Genomic DNA, 15,945 nt, shown 5'->3' on the forward strand with positions numbered 1-15,945 from the left:
GCCTGCTTCTCCTTCTGCCCATGTCTCTGCCTCTCTCTGTGTGTCTATCATGAATAAATAAGTAAAATCTTAAGAAAAAAAAGAGTTGCGATGCTAGGTACCATGCAAAACAACCAAAGGATGCCCTTACCTCTTGGCAATTATGAGAAGACAAAGGAAAATAAAGATGACTGTCTTTAGATCTCAGTTACTAATACTGACTGGTCTGTACATTTCAGGCTGGAAGTTCAGCTGAATTTTTCTGTCAGGCATGTTTTTGTATTCTCCCCGCCAACCCCCTGCAAAAATCTAGCACAGGGCTTGCTATGAAGATGGGAGGCCTGATTCAACAAAAGAACTAAAATACTCTGGAAAGGTCTTGCAACTGCAATTTTATTTTCTTTTGTGAAAATAAACTGGAAGTTTAAAATGCTCCAAAAATTCCCCATAAAAACAAAAAGAAATACACACAGAAGAAGCATGTGAGGTGATGGGGGGAGGGAGGAGGGAGTTTAGACTTTTGGCGGATTGTTTTAGCACTGACCCAGGGGACGGGAGCCAGGCCTTGGGGCCAGGTCCCATCTGCCACTCTGGGACTGTGACGGGAGGTCTTGACTGGTGAGGGGGTGGCACAGAGACTTCTTCACCAAGGAAGTGGCAGGCACCTTGAATCCCTTTCAGTGTGGGGAAGAACCATTTCAGAGGACCTCTTTGCCCACCAAAAGCTGGAGGCTGTTGTGTTAGGGCCCGCTGAGGGGAAGGGGATGCTGGTGGAGACCAATCAGGCAAAAGGTGGCTTCTGACATGATGACAGTCTTACACTGGGCAGAGGACGAAGATGAAGGCAAGAACCGACGGAGTTGAGTGAAGGAGAAAAACTTGGTGAGGTAAAAGGGAACGTCCAGGAATGGAATCTAGGTGAAGAGGCAGCAGGTTAGAAGGCCAGCCATGGCCGACGTGTGGCCTTGGAAGGGGGCACGTGGGAGCCACGAGAAGAGGGAGCGGGGCAGAGAGCAAGAGAGGTAGAGAGAAAGGGGTCTTCTGCCCAGGTCCATCCACCACTGTACGTACAGGTAGAATAACACACTACTTTTCAGTCCTCTTTCTTGTGAAGTTTTTTTTTTTGTTTTGTTTTGTTTTTTAAAAAAGCCTTAAGATCAGCTACTGGTTACATCTACAAAATGTAAAGTGCTGCTGTTACCAGTCACTTTACAGAACAGTCCAGAGGTCAAATATTGACCAATAAAGTTTCCTTTTTTTTTTTCTTCTGAATCATTACTACTCGACGAGTCACTTGACAGCCTGCATAGGTCGGGGCAGCTCAGTGGGCAGACTTGGTGACCAAGGAAAGAGGCTGGGCCTGGAGCACGGGGAGGGCCTGGTGGGCATGGAGTGTGGCTGGGAAGGAGGGGGGAGAGGTCAGCAGAGCTGTGGGCAGGGACCCAAGGGGGAGGGGCCGGGAGAGAAGGGGGGGCTGGCTGCCCATCTGGCCAGAGGAGGTGGCTGTTGCCTTAGCTGACAGGAAGGCAGCCGAGTGTAAAGCCAGCTGGGCCCGGCTCTCTGGCTTGGTGGTGAGGGAGAGGGGCTGGGCTTGCTCCGAGTGAGTTGCCGCGGGGGCAGCTGGTGACGCCAAGGCTGCGGAGGGAGTGGCCGGGGAATCCAGCATGCTGCCATGGGAAGAGGCAGGGCTGTCACAGGACTTCTCAGGGGGCAGGTACTGAACACATGGCTTCTTGCTTTTGGAGGCCAGAGCACCTACAGGGACAAAACACAAGAAAGACTCAGCAGCCAGTAGCCGTGGGTGAGGGGAAACTCAAGAATGCCTACTGGGAGGGAAGGAGGGGCCTGAAATCTAGGCTTTCAAGGTTAGGAAGCCGCATTGAGGCACACCTAGAGCATGGAGAAGGGGCAATGCCAAAATGGCAAAGACCGATTCAGTATCTGATAGGAGGGAAAAGAACTCAGGCTAGATCTTTATCATCACCTTTCCTGCCTAAATCTCACCACTTTTGGAGACAGATCTCCATTCAATCTGCTTAGCCACCAGGGCTGCCTTTTTTTTTTTTTTTTAAAGAAATGTAGAGGCTTATTTCTGGAATTTGAATTTTATTCAATTCATCTATATGGGGCAGCCCCGGTGGCCCAGTGGTTTAGCGCCGCCTTCAGCCCGGGGTGTGATCCTGGAGTCCTGGGATCGAGTCCCACATCGGGCTCCCTGCATGAAGCCTGCTTCACCCTCTGCCTGTGTCTCTGCCTGTTATCACTGTACTCTACAGACACCTGGGAGCGGTGAGGGGGCTGCCCCCACTGTGATGGTGGGAAGAAGAGCCAGTGCCCTCCTCAGGACTCACCCTCTGCCTCTTGGACTTGCTGCTGGGACTGTGTCTGTGACAGCTGCTTTTCTCTCTTCCTCTTCTTTTTCTTACCCTGAAAGTTATGGCCAAAGAAAGGGTAACCAGAGTCAGAATAGTTGGCTTTTCAGGGGAACTCCCAGCTACGAAGTGGAGGAGACAGGATATTGCCCATACTGCCCTTGACCCTCCCTGAGTGAGGAAGCTGGGGGTGGAGGGCAGCCACTCAGGTCACCCTCCCCACAGAAGCCTCTGAGGAGCCAGAATGAGCCTTCCTGGAACATGCCCTTGATTCTTCCCTCCAGCCTGGTGTCCTGGTTTTCTTAGAAGGCCTTATCCCTTCAGTGCCCTCAGGCTTATTTTTCCATTTCTCTCCCTGGAAGAGTGTGGTTCTTGATCTCTTGAGAGGCGACTCAGGCCCCACAGAAAATCTAAGAGCTCTGAAGTCTCTTACCAGAAAAAATGGCAAATGAGGACATATAAAAATCTGCCTAGAGATTACTGGAAAGAGTTACTGGAAATGCCAGGTGAAGCTCATACATTGTTCGCTGAGCCCCTGATTCAGAACCCCTGGCCCTCAACAGTCTCACCACCAGAGCCAGAACAGCTCCCGCTGCATCCTAAATTATGGAATCAAAGGCTGAGTCCACTCCAAATGACAGGGGTACAAATTTACATTGGTCCTTAGGACACCAGAGCCATGTTCTTGTTGGCCTCCTGAGCATTAAAATGCCTTCCTTATTTCTAGAGAAATACAGCCTCCTCCCTGGCCTCAGGAGTCCTCTGTCAATGTAGCCACTTTTCTTTTCCTGCTTGGTGTCACTGACAGATGCCACTCTTGGGGCCTGAGGGCAGCACTTACGTAGTTGTCCCGGGCTGACCAGGTTGGGTAGAGCTGGGAGTGAAGCTGCCGCTCCTTCCGGGCCAGTTCATAGTACTTGGCCTGTTCTTCTCGGGACAGGTTGTGCCACTGTGGAGAGAGGGTCAGAGATGACAAAGAATGAGGAACACAGGGGACATTGCCCCACACAGCCCGGGACGAGGGCAGATCTTACCTTTCTTCCCAGGATTTGGTTAATGGCTGCACTTTCCTTCAGGGTGCACTCAGCCACCACCTTGGCCCTCATCTCCTTCATATATAACATGAAGGCATTAAGAGGCTTCTTCACATGGGGTTTCTTTTCTTCCTCCTTTTTCACCGTGACTGGTGATTTCCTGGGGAGTCACAAAGCTGTAGGTTAGCACGCGTCAGTGGTCACCCAGCCCGCAATCCCTGCCTCTCTCGGAGGCTCAGGGCCGACCGCCCCTGGGGAACAGGGATGAGCTGCTTGGGCGTTCATCCATTCAAGCTGCCATGGCTTCTTGCAGCACCTGAGCATCTTCCACAAGTAGTTCCCAGCCTTGGAATGAGCTGAGGCCATATCCTATGAAAGGCTAGCTTCCCGAGGAAGGAGTAGAGGGTGGTGGTGGTGGTGAGGGGCGCTGGCCCCAGGGACAGAGAGGCCAGGGGACTGGGCACTCTGGGCAGAAGCAAGGGGGTGGGTCTTCTCCACCAGGAGGCACTGACTTTAGCTTTCCTGCTGTTTTATGGCTCAGAGGACAAAACATGGGCCTTGGGGACACTCTCCACTCTGCCACCAACAGCCAATTGTGACCTGGAGAAAATCCTCCCTTCAGGGCTCATACTTTCATGTGTATGGGGAGGGGAAGCAAGTCAAAAGCATTCTCAGGCTCTTTCAGCCTCCAATTCCTGATTGTAAAACTTTCCTTACTGTGAGAAAAGAAAGAGGTCTCCCTGAGAGGTTAGGAACACAGAGAGTCCAGGGAGAGAGAATATGGCTGAGGGAGGCTGCTGGCTGCCTGCTAAACGCCACCAGGAGAGAAAAATAAATGGCATGTGCTGCTCAGAGACTGGCTGCCGCCCATCCAGGCTGCCTGATACTCACGCGCTCACGGCTGGGCTCAGGCTGGGGGGCGCTGGCTCTTGCTTGACAATGGGGGAGACGATGGCGGGGTGGGGAATCCCTGAGGTGGGCAGACCAGGATGGGCGGGAGCCACCATGTGAGGAGAGAACCGACTGGAAACCAGGCTGTGTACCATGTGGAAACAAGCAACAGAGGGGTTCAGGCTGGTGCTTGTCACCTAGACATGGCAGGGCTGTGTAAATGCCTCTGCCATGGTGGACTTTGAGAGCTGGATGCCCATTCACAGACCTGACAGAACCAGGTTGGCAAACACCCAGCAATCCTCCCCTTCCCCCACAAATGCACGGGGTTCCTGTATCTGATGCTGGAAGCAGGTAGGATGAAACATGCAAAAGAAGGTATAGCAGGTCAGAGACCAGGGTCCACAATGGGGAAATAAGGGCATATGCTGTGGGTCGCACTTTGTTGTCACCAGAGGTGTCACTGTCAGAAGGATCCAGCCCCTGGGATAGGAGCCCCCTTTACTGTTCCCTCTCCTGACATCATTTCAGGAGAAACTAGTCTTCTCCCAGTCTCTGGCTTCAGTGCACAAAGCCTCGCATGTGGGGAGGATGTGGTGGGAGGCTAAGTGCTGGAGCCTTAAAATTCTTCCCTTAGGGTGATGGGAAGAGTGAGCCGAGTCTGTGGTCTCCATTCTGACCATGGGGCATGAGGGTGAGTGGGGAGGAAAGGTGGGCCTGTACCTCCTTGTTTAGGGCCAAGAGAAAGCTTTCAGTGGTCAGAAATGGCAAGCCTACTCGTAGAGGACCATTCCCTGCAAAGGCCGCTTCATGCTCACACCCCAGTCCTGGGACTCACCTGGACATTGAGGCGTTCATGGCGAGGGCAGGGTAGGGATGCCGGAAACCACCAGGAGGAAGAGAGTACATGGGCTGTCCTTGCCTATAAGAGCCAGGAGCAAGGCAAACTAGTCAGCAGGCTAGTTTGGGATGGTTCAGAACAGGGAAGGAGAGAGGGCTGGGAAGAAAGGATGATAAAGGGCAGGAAGGCAGAAGTAAGAGGAAGCTATGGGCTTTGGAGAGAGGATGCCAATGTGGGGTTGGAGGTGCTGCATACAGACCCCCCAGGGCTCACGGCAGGTACCGGAGGCAGAGCACAGCATACAGAAGGAAGGAGGGTGAGAAAGGCTATGAGTTTCCTTACTGTGGGACGAGCCAGCCAAGGGGATGGGGAATTTGTCCAACAGCTCCAGGAGACAGTGGGTAATATGGAGACAGCTCAGATGGGTGAGGAGGCCGAGGGATTCCTGCTTCAAAGAGAGATGTGTCAGACTGCTTCCTGGCCCTACCACGTGCCTGAAAATCACACCAAACCAGAAGTCCCTTCTTTCATTATCCTTGCCTGTCACCTCCCTAGCTCTGCTGGGGTCAAGGGCATATTCAGGGAAGGCAGGACTAACACGGCTTCTCTCTGGCTACATGGATCCCTCCTCTGTCATCAGGACTAATTTCCAGTTGCTTATACAGGAGTCATCCAAGAAAGGGACCAGAAATCCTAGACTGAGAGACCCAAGATATTCCCCAGAGTCATCTAACTATTCTTCTAGATAACCTGCCCCATTCATGGAGAAGTCAACTTTGGATTTCTATTCCATGTTTGTCCTCTTCGTTATCTGTTACTTATAGTAACTGTGATTTCTCTTAAGAGGGGTTCCAAAAATGCTTTGAGCCATGACAACTCTGGGAATTTGATGAGGCTGTGTCTCCCTGAGGTGGACAGTTCTGGTGAACAAGTTAAAAAAACAAACAAAAAAAAGCCAGCTCAGCCTTGCTGCTTTGTAGCTACACTTATAAGTCTGGCTAGACTGGTTACTCTATTTGAAAATGTTCAGTATATAAAAGGCAAAGGTCTTGGTTAAGGGAGGCACAACCCACAGCTGGGCTAGACTCAAGGCCAACGCAGACTTCCCCTCACTTCCAGCTCATTGCACTGCCAAAGTATTAAGAGATTCTAAACTAGAGAAACAATGGCAGAGCAACACCACCTCCTTAGTGGGGAGCCAGGCCTTGAGCCTTGCCTCATATAATTTCCTCTTATCTTCACAATGCCTCTGTGATGTGAAAGGGACACACAGGGAAGCACGGACGAAAAATCAGAAAAGGCTAAGGTTAATGGGCAAGGTTATGGGCTCTCGGGAATTGGAGACATGACCTGCACCCAGGGCTGCCTGATTCCAGGGCCATTATGTTCCCCGAGAAGACAAGCCTGCCCCATTGGAGTTCTGCATGGGGGCCAGCCTGAGCTTTGGATGACTCACCTGTCTTTGGATCGATCTCTGGGGAGAGGTGTGTGGGAGGGGAGCCAGGGGAAAAGTGGTCGTTGCTGTAGGTGATGAGGGGCGTCAACGGGTGCATGTGATGCGGGGGCTGAACAACAGGAACTTTATTAGACTGAAAGAGAGAGAAAAAGACCAGGCACAGTTGCCAAGGAGACAGAGAATACAATCTGCTGTTATTTACTGTGTTCAATATGTGCCAGGTATTTTCCAAGCACCAGCCCATCCAGCCCGGGAGAGAAAGGAGCAGTCTACGCAGCAGGGAAAAAACCCACAGAATCAGAGGAGAGATTACACCCGCCCTCCAACATACCCTCTTCCAAACAACATACACTCGATTCATGTATGCCATGCAGCCCTAAATGCTATAGGCTATTGAATTATTAACTATGCTCTGTGTAATCTCAGTGAGTTTTTTTTTTTTAAGATTTATTTATTTGAGAGAGTGCGAGCAGAGTGAGAGGGAGAAGCAGACTCTCTGCTGAGCAGAGTCACCTGATGGGGGGGTTTGATCCCAGGATCCCGGGATTGTGACCTGAGCCATAGGCAAATGCTTAACTGACTGAGCCACCCAGGTGCCCCTCAGTGAGGTTTAAAATATTCAACACACTCTTTCCAAATAAATATTTTTCATAGAAATAGGAGCTCACAAGTTCAAGTCTGAGACTGGGAACAGACCAGTGGGGAACTGTCACCATCAGACCTCATGGAACCAGCTGTCATGTTTAGTCTCTACAGACACAATCCAAGAGCACTTAAAACAGGTCTGTCTTCCTATAGCACTTCAAACACTGCTAACCTAATTACCACACTTCCTTTAAAACACCAGCAAATGTAAGAAGTACCGTTATTTTATAAAACTATTAAGAAGGAAAAAAATACACTGGCTTGCCATTGACACATTCTGACTTCAGAGATACTAAAATGGGAAAAACCTGTGTGTCCTAGAATTGGTAAACTGAATTGTTTTAATCTAGTCTGACTTAACAAGGAGTTTTATTATAAAAAGATAAGATATGTAAAAAGTTTTTTTTTTAAAGATTTTATTTATTTGTTCATGAGAGGCACACACACACACACAGAGTGTGCGAGCGAGCAGAGACACAGGCAGAGGGAGAAGCAGGTTCCATGCAGGGAGCCCGACGTGGGACTCGATCCCAGGTCTCCAGGACCACGCCCTGGGCCAAAGGTGGGCACCAAACCACTGGGCCACCAGGGCTGCCCAAAATATACAGTTTTTTACAAAGTTTTTATTTATTTGAGAAAGAGAGAGAGCAAGCTAGTGCACAATAGGGGTGGGGTGGGGAGGGACACAAGGAGGAGAAACAGCCTCCCTGCTGAGCAGAGAGCCCCGACGTGGGCTCCATCCTAGGACCCTGAGATCATGACCTGAGCCTAAGGCAGATGCTTAATCGACTGAGCCACCCAGGCACCCCAAAAAGAGCTACGCTTTATTGAGCACCCCACTAAAAGCAAAGCGCTAGGCAATACATCAACTCCTTATTATAACTTAGCAAAGAGGGGGATCCCTGGGTGGCTCAGTGGTTTAGCGCCTGTCTTTGGCCCAGGGCGTGATCCTGGAGTCCCAGGATTGAGTCCCATATCGGGCTCCCGGCATGGAGCCCGCTTCTCCCTCTGCCTGTGTCTCTCATAAATAAATAAAAAATAAATAAATAACTTAGCAAAGAAGCCATGATCATCCCCATTTGAGGAGAAAACTGAGCTCAGAATGACTAAGTGGCTCAGCCTAGGACCCAGAACTGGATTCGTATCAGCCCTTTATGGCTCTAACAAAGCAGAGTGTTTTCTCTGGTACTACCTGCCTCCCCAAGAGCCCAATCAAAATACATCTGTCAGGGAGAAAAGACTGACATTTTTCTGTATAATAAGGTAAATGCGTTTACAAGTGGAGAAGAGGTTTGCTCTAAAAAGAGGTCTGCAAAATGGATAATGGATTGGAGGCAGCTCAAGAGACGGAATACCGACCAAACTGCTGTCTTTCAATCTGAATTTTTTGTTTCATAGATTCTGGGAGCCATTTTTTCCTTTCTTATGGTGCCCATTTGGTGCTCATAATGCAAACTCCAATATTTATGTCTATGTATCCGTGCTGACAGTAGTCTTGCTCAATTTTCAGCAGGCTAAGCAGAGACCAGCGTCAGGGTACTGGAGCAAGGTCCCCGACCAGGAGTCCTTCAGCTCCCAGACCCGCAGATGCAGAGAATTCAGACTGTTCCCAACCACAACCACTAGGTGGCGCTGGCACATGACGAGGCGCTGTAACCCCGCCTGCAACAGCCCCCTATCACCTTCCAACCACAGTGGGCTTCTTTGACATTGTCTATTAATTCTAAAATTATTTCCTTTTCATTTTCTCACCGGTTCCCTTACTGGCTTTTGAAGATGTCTCCCTTTACACGAACATATCGCACAATCAAGAGTATAAACATTATTTTAAGGTCAGATTTCTTGGAACCTAACGTACCTAAATGATGCATTGGGGTTTCCTGGAAATAGCTTTGTCCAAAGGATGATTTTTTAGTATCATAAAAGCAACAGAATTATTACTAAAGTGATAGTAAGTGATAAAAGAGTTACACAGAATGATTGCGGGGTTTGTTTGTTTTTTTTTTTAAAGATTTTATCTGTGTGAGAGAGTGGGCAGGGAGAGGTGCTGAGTGCAGAGCCTGAGGTGGGGCTTGATCTCACAAACCTGAGATCATGACCTGAGCGCAAATCAAGAGTCAGTTGTTTAACTGATTGAGCCACATAGGCGCCCCCAGAATGATTATGAGTTTTAAAAGATACATAAATATTTATGTTTAGAAAAAAAAAAAAAAGACTAGATGCCAACAACACCGAAAAAGACTAGAAGCACACCAAACTGTAAATAGCAGGTATGTCTGAGTGGTGGAACTATGGGTGATTTTGTTTTTCTTCTTTCTATTTCTATATTTTCCAATTTTAGTTATTGTTTATATTAAAAAGTATACTTATGATGAATACAAAAGAAAGAAATACAAATTGTATTATAAAGCATTTAGAAAACACAATCAGGGCGCCTGGGATGGCTCAGTGGGTTAAGCGTCCCAGTCTTGGTCTTGGCTCAGGTAGGTCATGATCTCCTGGTGGTGTGATGGAGCCCAGCTTCCGGCTCTGCTTGAGATTCTTCTCCTTCCCTGTCCCTCCTCCTTTGCTCTTCCCCCGGGCTCATACTCTCTCTCTCTAAAATAAATAAATAAGATCTTTAAAAAAAAAGAAAAACAGAAAAGACAATCATACTAGTCTAAACCAGCTCCTATTCTCACTTTGGTATATCTCCTTCATTCCTACTTCTTGTAGATCTGTTTCTTTTTTTTTAAGATTTTATTTATTTATTCAGAGAGAGAGAGGGGGGGGGGGGCAGAGGGAGAAACAGGCTCCATGCAGGGAGCCCGACGTGGGACTCGATCCTGGGTCTCCAGGATCACACCCGGGCTGCAGGCAGTGCCAAACCACTGCGCCACCGGGGCTGCCCTAGATCTGGTTTTTAAATTTATATTGATTTACATCATTTATAGCCATCTTTTAAAAAATGATTTTCCAGCTTTATTGAAGGATAATTGACAAAATTGTAAAATAGTTGCAGTGTACAATGTGATTCTTTAATATATGTACATATAGCCATCTAAAAATATTTAATAGTATAATGAAATCCTGACTGCCCATGTGCTGTTGAGTCTGGCCTCATCAGAAGAAGATGGCAAACAGCACTGACTGGGTAGCAAAGTATAAAGCAGGGAAATATTGAGTTCTATTTAAAAGTGTATTATCCTCACTTAAATGCTCTATGAGTTATTATTGGTTCCCATTAGATGGCATCATTGTCCAGAGAATGGACTGAGAGGTGGTGGGTTTACAGAGAAAGGAGGGTAAACCTTTCCTTGCTAAGTCTGGGAAGACGTGGCCTCTGGGACAGATAATCGAGAATTGCTCTCTGGAGCTGACCTGAGGACGGCTCTCCTTGGAGTAATAGTCACAGCTCTTTTCTCTCTTCAGCTGCCCTCAGTAGCAGGATGTTCCTGGCATAAATTCAGGCCCAAGGGGAGGCATGTTGGGAACCACCCTACCCGTCCCAGTGGAAAACCCCAGCACCAACAGCATGCCCAGGCAAAGGTAGGGGGTTCACTCAGGACAGGAGCTAAGTCCAGATTCATCTAAGAAGGGCATCTCAGAGCCAGCTCAGACCTGAATCCTTCTGCAGTCATGCTGACCCAAGCTTCTCCAGTTCGAGTGTTTCTCGAATGTTGTGGTCTGCTTCTAGAGTTGCTCCAAGCCAAAGTTCTTTTAATTCCTTGTCCCCAAGGAAGCACTGCCTCCTCTCTCACTGTTTAGGATTTAAATTCAAGCCAAAGTAAAGCTAGTGCCACACAGCTCCAGCACAGCAGGACAAGCCACCTCCCTGCAAGTCATCCCTCCACCAGGCCTCTCTCTTCTAGCTGCTGGTCTCAGGAACTTGTGGAGGCATCCACAGAACCTCCTGGTCCCCTCAGTTCATGCACTATTCTCTTTGCTTCCTGATCCTGATTTTGGGGATCAGGAGAGGTTGTGTAGATTAAACACAGATGAGCTTTAACTTTGCGGTATCACTCAAAAGTAGCCACAGATGCGCCAACACACTGCCCAGAAAAGATACAGAGAGTTCCTTCAGCTTGTTGCTATATCTGATTTTTTTTTAAGATTTTATTTATTCATGAGAGACACAGAGAGAAACAGAGAGGCAGAGAAACAGGCAGAGGGAGAAGCAGGCTCCATGCAGGGAGCCGATGTGGGACTTGATCCCGGGTCTCCAGGATCACACCCTGGGCTGAAGGCGGCGCTAAACCGCTGAACCACCCGTGCTGACTGCATCTGATTTTATGCATTTAAGAACTCTCTTTTGTCTACATCCATTTGTCTGTTTAGTGATGGAGGTGACCTTCTCTGTGGGTGATCCTCTCAGAAGGGAACCTGATCCCCCCAAGACAGGGCTACCTGGAGGGGGGGGGTGTCTCCAAATCTTTTTTGACCATATAACTTAATCAATAAAAAGTGTCAGTTCTGCCGTGTTTGTTTGGTTGACTGGGGCTCTTAGTAGTAGCATTTCCAATCTAAGGATATCGCAGGAATCTTTTGAAGCTACTTGTACATTTCCTTGTGGGTTATTTTAGTTAAAACTCAGTAAGGTGTGGGACACCTGGGTGGCTCAGGGGTTGAGTGCTTGCCTTCACACCCAGGGCGTGATCCTGGGGTCCCAGGATTGAGATCGAGTCCCACATTGAGCTCCCTGCATGGAGCCTGCTTCTCTCTCTGCCTGTGTCTCTGAACCCCCCCCCCCGGTGTCTCTCATGAATAAATAAATGAAATCTTAAAAAAAACCAAACCTTAGTAAGGTGTAAATCCATGCAGATGGGCTCATGTGAACTGCAGTATGCTGAAAATCAACAAGTACGTCAAGTCCCTGCTATCGATCCCCTCATATCTTGTACAGCAACGATGAACTTCTTCCTAATGATTTTAGATGAAGACATAAGGGATAGTGTTTTCACCCCCAACCAGTACCTCAATGGAACATCCTGTATCTGCACAACTTTTTGGAGATAACCAATTGAATTCACTGCCCAAGCTTGGATAGAGAACAACTTTCTTTACACGCATCCCACTGTAGGTCCTAGGAGATCTCTCTGTGCATTGGCATATCACTCAGATAAGTAGTTCCTCAACCTAATGAGAGTTCATCAAGTGTTGGAAGATAAATACCTTGTTCTCTGAGACCTTCTCTTTGCTTCCCTCATTCGCCATAGTCTCTGGACTCACTATTTTCCGGCCACCTGTCTCTAATTTACCCCCATGTCTTTCTTAAAATTAGTAAAATATTTCAGAAGGAGATGGCTGGTTGGTAGTGTAGAAAATAAGATTGAAAGATTTACATATAATAGAACCAGGGCCATATAGGAACTGAATTTAAGTTGGGGGGGAAAAGTCTCAATTCTCTTTCTCTGTACACACACACACACATCACTCCGACAAATACTACTTGAAAGGCAAAATGTAACCTCTTTGGCACTCTATCATTGTATTCTATTAAGGAAAGGAAGTCTGAATGTATGTCTCCTATACAGAATTTTCCTCCACTGAGAGAAATGGCAATCCACATTTTCAGTTATTGGATGTTTATGGAGACTGTCTACACAGCAGGGACTGAGTTGGGCAGCCTAAGGGTTAGAGGTCGACAGAGCAGAAATGTAAAGAATCTGGACCTCTGATGACGTAGATGAATTGGTGGACTAACTGGCCCTACAGAAAACACCAATCATAACAATAAGAGCAACAAGATAAATTTCTTTCTTGTTTCACTACAGGGGGTGGGGAGGGGGCAACAGGGGGGCAACAGGTATTTCTGTTGTATCTACTATATGCCAGGTACCGGTCCAGGTCTTGTGAATGCATTACAGACTCATCTATTTAGACAAAAATATCTATTCTCATGGTACTTATATTATAATTGGAGATATAGAAAAGTAGGCAAAATTAAAAGGGAACGATAGATTAGATATTGAGAAATACTGCATACGAAGAAACACTAAGTTGGGGCAAAGGGATAGGGGATTGTGACACAGGTTGAACAAGGGAAGTCTCGAGGATAAAATGACTTTTAAAAGATGCCTGAAGGAAGCAGGGAGCTGGACCTGTGGACAGGTGGGGGAGAACATTTTGGTAGAAGGAACATCAGAGTGGTGTCTTTGAGATGGGTGGTCTGTTAGGCATGTTTGAAGAACCACAAGGAGGCCAGTGGACTGGAGCAGAGAGAAGAAAATGAGGATGGAGAGTCTATATTACCGTATTAAATGCTTTCTGAGCTCTTCACCTGTGGCAAGCCACGGAGGATGTAAAGACAAAGCAAGGCAATGGGTGAGAGATAATATTTAGGGAACTAGAATGGGTTTCAGGCCCTTCTAAGCAGTGTTACGTCTTTGAGGTCCTCGCAAATAGGGCTGCACATAAAATTCTTGGGATAAATCTTTCCTTATCAATACTCTCCTTGTCCCAGTGTTTGCTGGCATTGCAAGTGGCAAAAGTAAACCCTGATGTTACCTTTACTTTTGTTTCTTTGACACTGGCCCTTTTTTTCCCCTGCATAAATGCTTGTAGGAAAAAAAGTTTAAACCCTCGCAATTCAAATCGGTACCAAGATATACACAGGTGAATGTCAATTTTCATTTACTTTCTAGAATTTGGGTGAGCTCTTCCAACCTATAAATTCAAGTGCTTGTTTTTAAAGCCCAGTTTCCCTTTTATTTACTGCCTTTTGTTGTTTTCATTGGCTTGGTCTCTCTCTCCCAGGAACACTACTTGTTGATTGGCTTCTTAGTTTCTCTCTTCTATCCGTTGCCACCTTTCCAGGAGGGATACCAATACAGAGATATCAATACAGAGATTGGACCTTCCACAATGTCCATTCTGCTCTACAGTAAGATTCATGAGTGGGAAGAGTAGGAAGTCTCCAAAGCTAAATTCTCAGTAGTGGAAACTAACAAGGGGATGGAGGTAGGTAATCAAAGTTTGATGAAAACAGGACACTTAGACAACTTCAAAGCCCCCCTGCCCCCAAGGGCGCTTAGGAGTTACAAGCGGAAAGAGAGCAACACCACAGTGGAGACACATGACAGACCACCTTACCCAAATGATCGAAGCTGACATCCCGATATGGGCACAAACAGGATATGGTAGGCCTGCCTCCCAATGGGGTCCTTCACCGAAAAGGACAGGGCATCAGTGCGGTAGCATTCTTGCCAAAAATACATGAGCGGAGTCTGACCATGAGGAAACAGACAAACCCAAATGGTCTATAAAACACCTGCTCTGGACTTCTCAAATAACTTCAAGGTCAGAAAGGACAATGGCTGAGGAACTCTGCTACATCCAAGGAGAGAAGGGGCATGGCAAGTAAATGCCATGTGTGATCCTGGACTGAGCTCTCATTACATGGCTGTAATGGACATTATTGGGGACATTAGCCAAAATCATAATCTCTATTGTGGGTTAGAAAGTAATACGAAATGTTCATTTCTTGATTTTGATAAGTGTACTGTAGTCATTCTAAGATAGTATCTCTGTTCTTAGGAAATATATCCAAAGTATTCAGGGAGTAGAGGGGCACAATAGCTCCAATTTACTTTCAAGTTGTTAAAAAAACATATAAATATATGTAGATGTATACACACACACATACACACAGAGAGAGAGAAAGAGAGAGGGCAAAGCATGAGGCAACATTCCTGAATCTAGATAAAGAGAAGATGGGAGTTCCTTGTATTATTCTCATAATTTTTCTGCAAGTTTAAAATAATGTAAAAATAAAAAAGTTAATACTGTGTAATAAGAATTGAAATCAGTATTGGAGGCAGACCAGAGTGGCAAAGGGCTATGTGATGAGTTTTGAACTGTTTTGGGTCCCCAACAGGTGCTGTTGAGAAAATGGAGAAACCAGGTATATATATATATATATATATATATATATATATATATATATATATTTTTATTTCATGAGAGACAGAGAAGGGGGGGGGTGCAGAGAGACACAGGCAGAGGGAGAAGCAGGCTTCATGCAGGGAGCCTAACGTGGGACTCGATCCCAGGTCTCCAGGATAATACCCTGGGGTGAAGGCGGCACTAAACCGCTGAGCCACCCGGGCTGCCCCAGGTACAGTTTTAAAAAGAAAACCTCAATAAATGTTTTCAATTGAGAACTTGCATGCTAAGCAAAGCCAGACTAATAGGCCCAAAGGCAGAGCAACAAGGTGGCCATTCTTCAGAAGGGTTTCCAAGGCACTGGCTTGACAATCAGACCTTGGACATGAGGCTAAGCAAGTTGCTTCTCAGAGTGGCCCAATATTTAACAGCAAAATGAGGTGTCTGCTATTTAAAGGAATCATTTTGGCCATCTTCTAGAAAGCACGTCAGAGGGGCATGCACAAGCAGACAAATACAGAAGAGAATGAAGTTCCATATAACAAAACTGCAGGATTACAGGTCTTTTTCTGTGTGCATTCGCATCTTCCCAAGTGTTTTACGCAGCACAAACATTACTTTCACAATTTCAAAAAAGACTCAGAAAAAGTCCTGTATGAAAAGAAGGAATGGAGCAATAGGGAGAGAAGGGTTTACAAGGGGTACCACCTTTCCCCTGATCAGTTAGGCTTCCATTCATCCACAGATGCTCTGTGAGCACCTACTCTGTACTAGGTGTTAGAACAGGTGCAGGAAGAACAAACATGAGCAAAATAGACGTTGACTCCTCTCTGAGTTGGTTATATTCTGGAAGTGCATGAATTG

General features: G+C 46.9%; 1 protein-coding gene across 1 annotated transcript in view; it reads right to left on the reverse strand.

The window, feature by feature from the left end:
* Window positions 1-356: 356 nt before the first annotated feature.
* TCF7L1 (transcription factor 7 like 1) overlaps window positions 357-15,945 on the reverse strand; it is a 160,775-nt gene continuing 145,186 nt past the window's right edge. The window contains exons 5-12 of the mRNA XM_055327240.1: window positions 6,574-6,706; window positions 5,460-5,562; window positions 5,115-5,198; window positions 4,277-4,420; window positions 3,386-3,545; window positions 3,193-3,300; window positions 2,331-2,406; window positions 357-1,734 (exon numbers count right to left, since the gene is read on the reverse strand). Coding sequence (XP_055183215.1) covers window positions 1,301-1,734; window positions 2,331-2,406; window positions 3,193-3,300; window positions 3,386-3,545; window positions 4,277-4,420; window positions 5,115-5,198; window positions 5,460-5,562; window positions 6,574-6,706 — 1,242 coding nt within the window. The 3' untranslated portion in view covers window positions 357-1,300. The remainder of the gene's footprint in view (window positions 1,735-2,330; window positions 2,407-3,192; window positions 3,301-3,385; window positions 3,546-4,276; window positions 4,421-5,114; window positions 5,199-5,459; window positions 5,563-6,573; window positions 6,707-15,945) is intronic.

This window comes from Nyctereutes procyonoides, unplaced genomic scaffold (assembly GCF_905146905.1).
Source record: "Nyctereutes procyonoides isolate TBG_1078 unplaced genomic scaffold, NYPRO_anot_genome, whole genome shotgun sequence".
In the NCBI taxonomy this organism is placed as follows: Eukaryota; Metazoa; Chordata; class Mammalia; order Carnivora; family Canidae; genus Nyctereutes; species Nyctereutes procyonoides.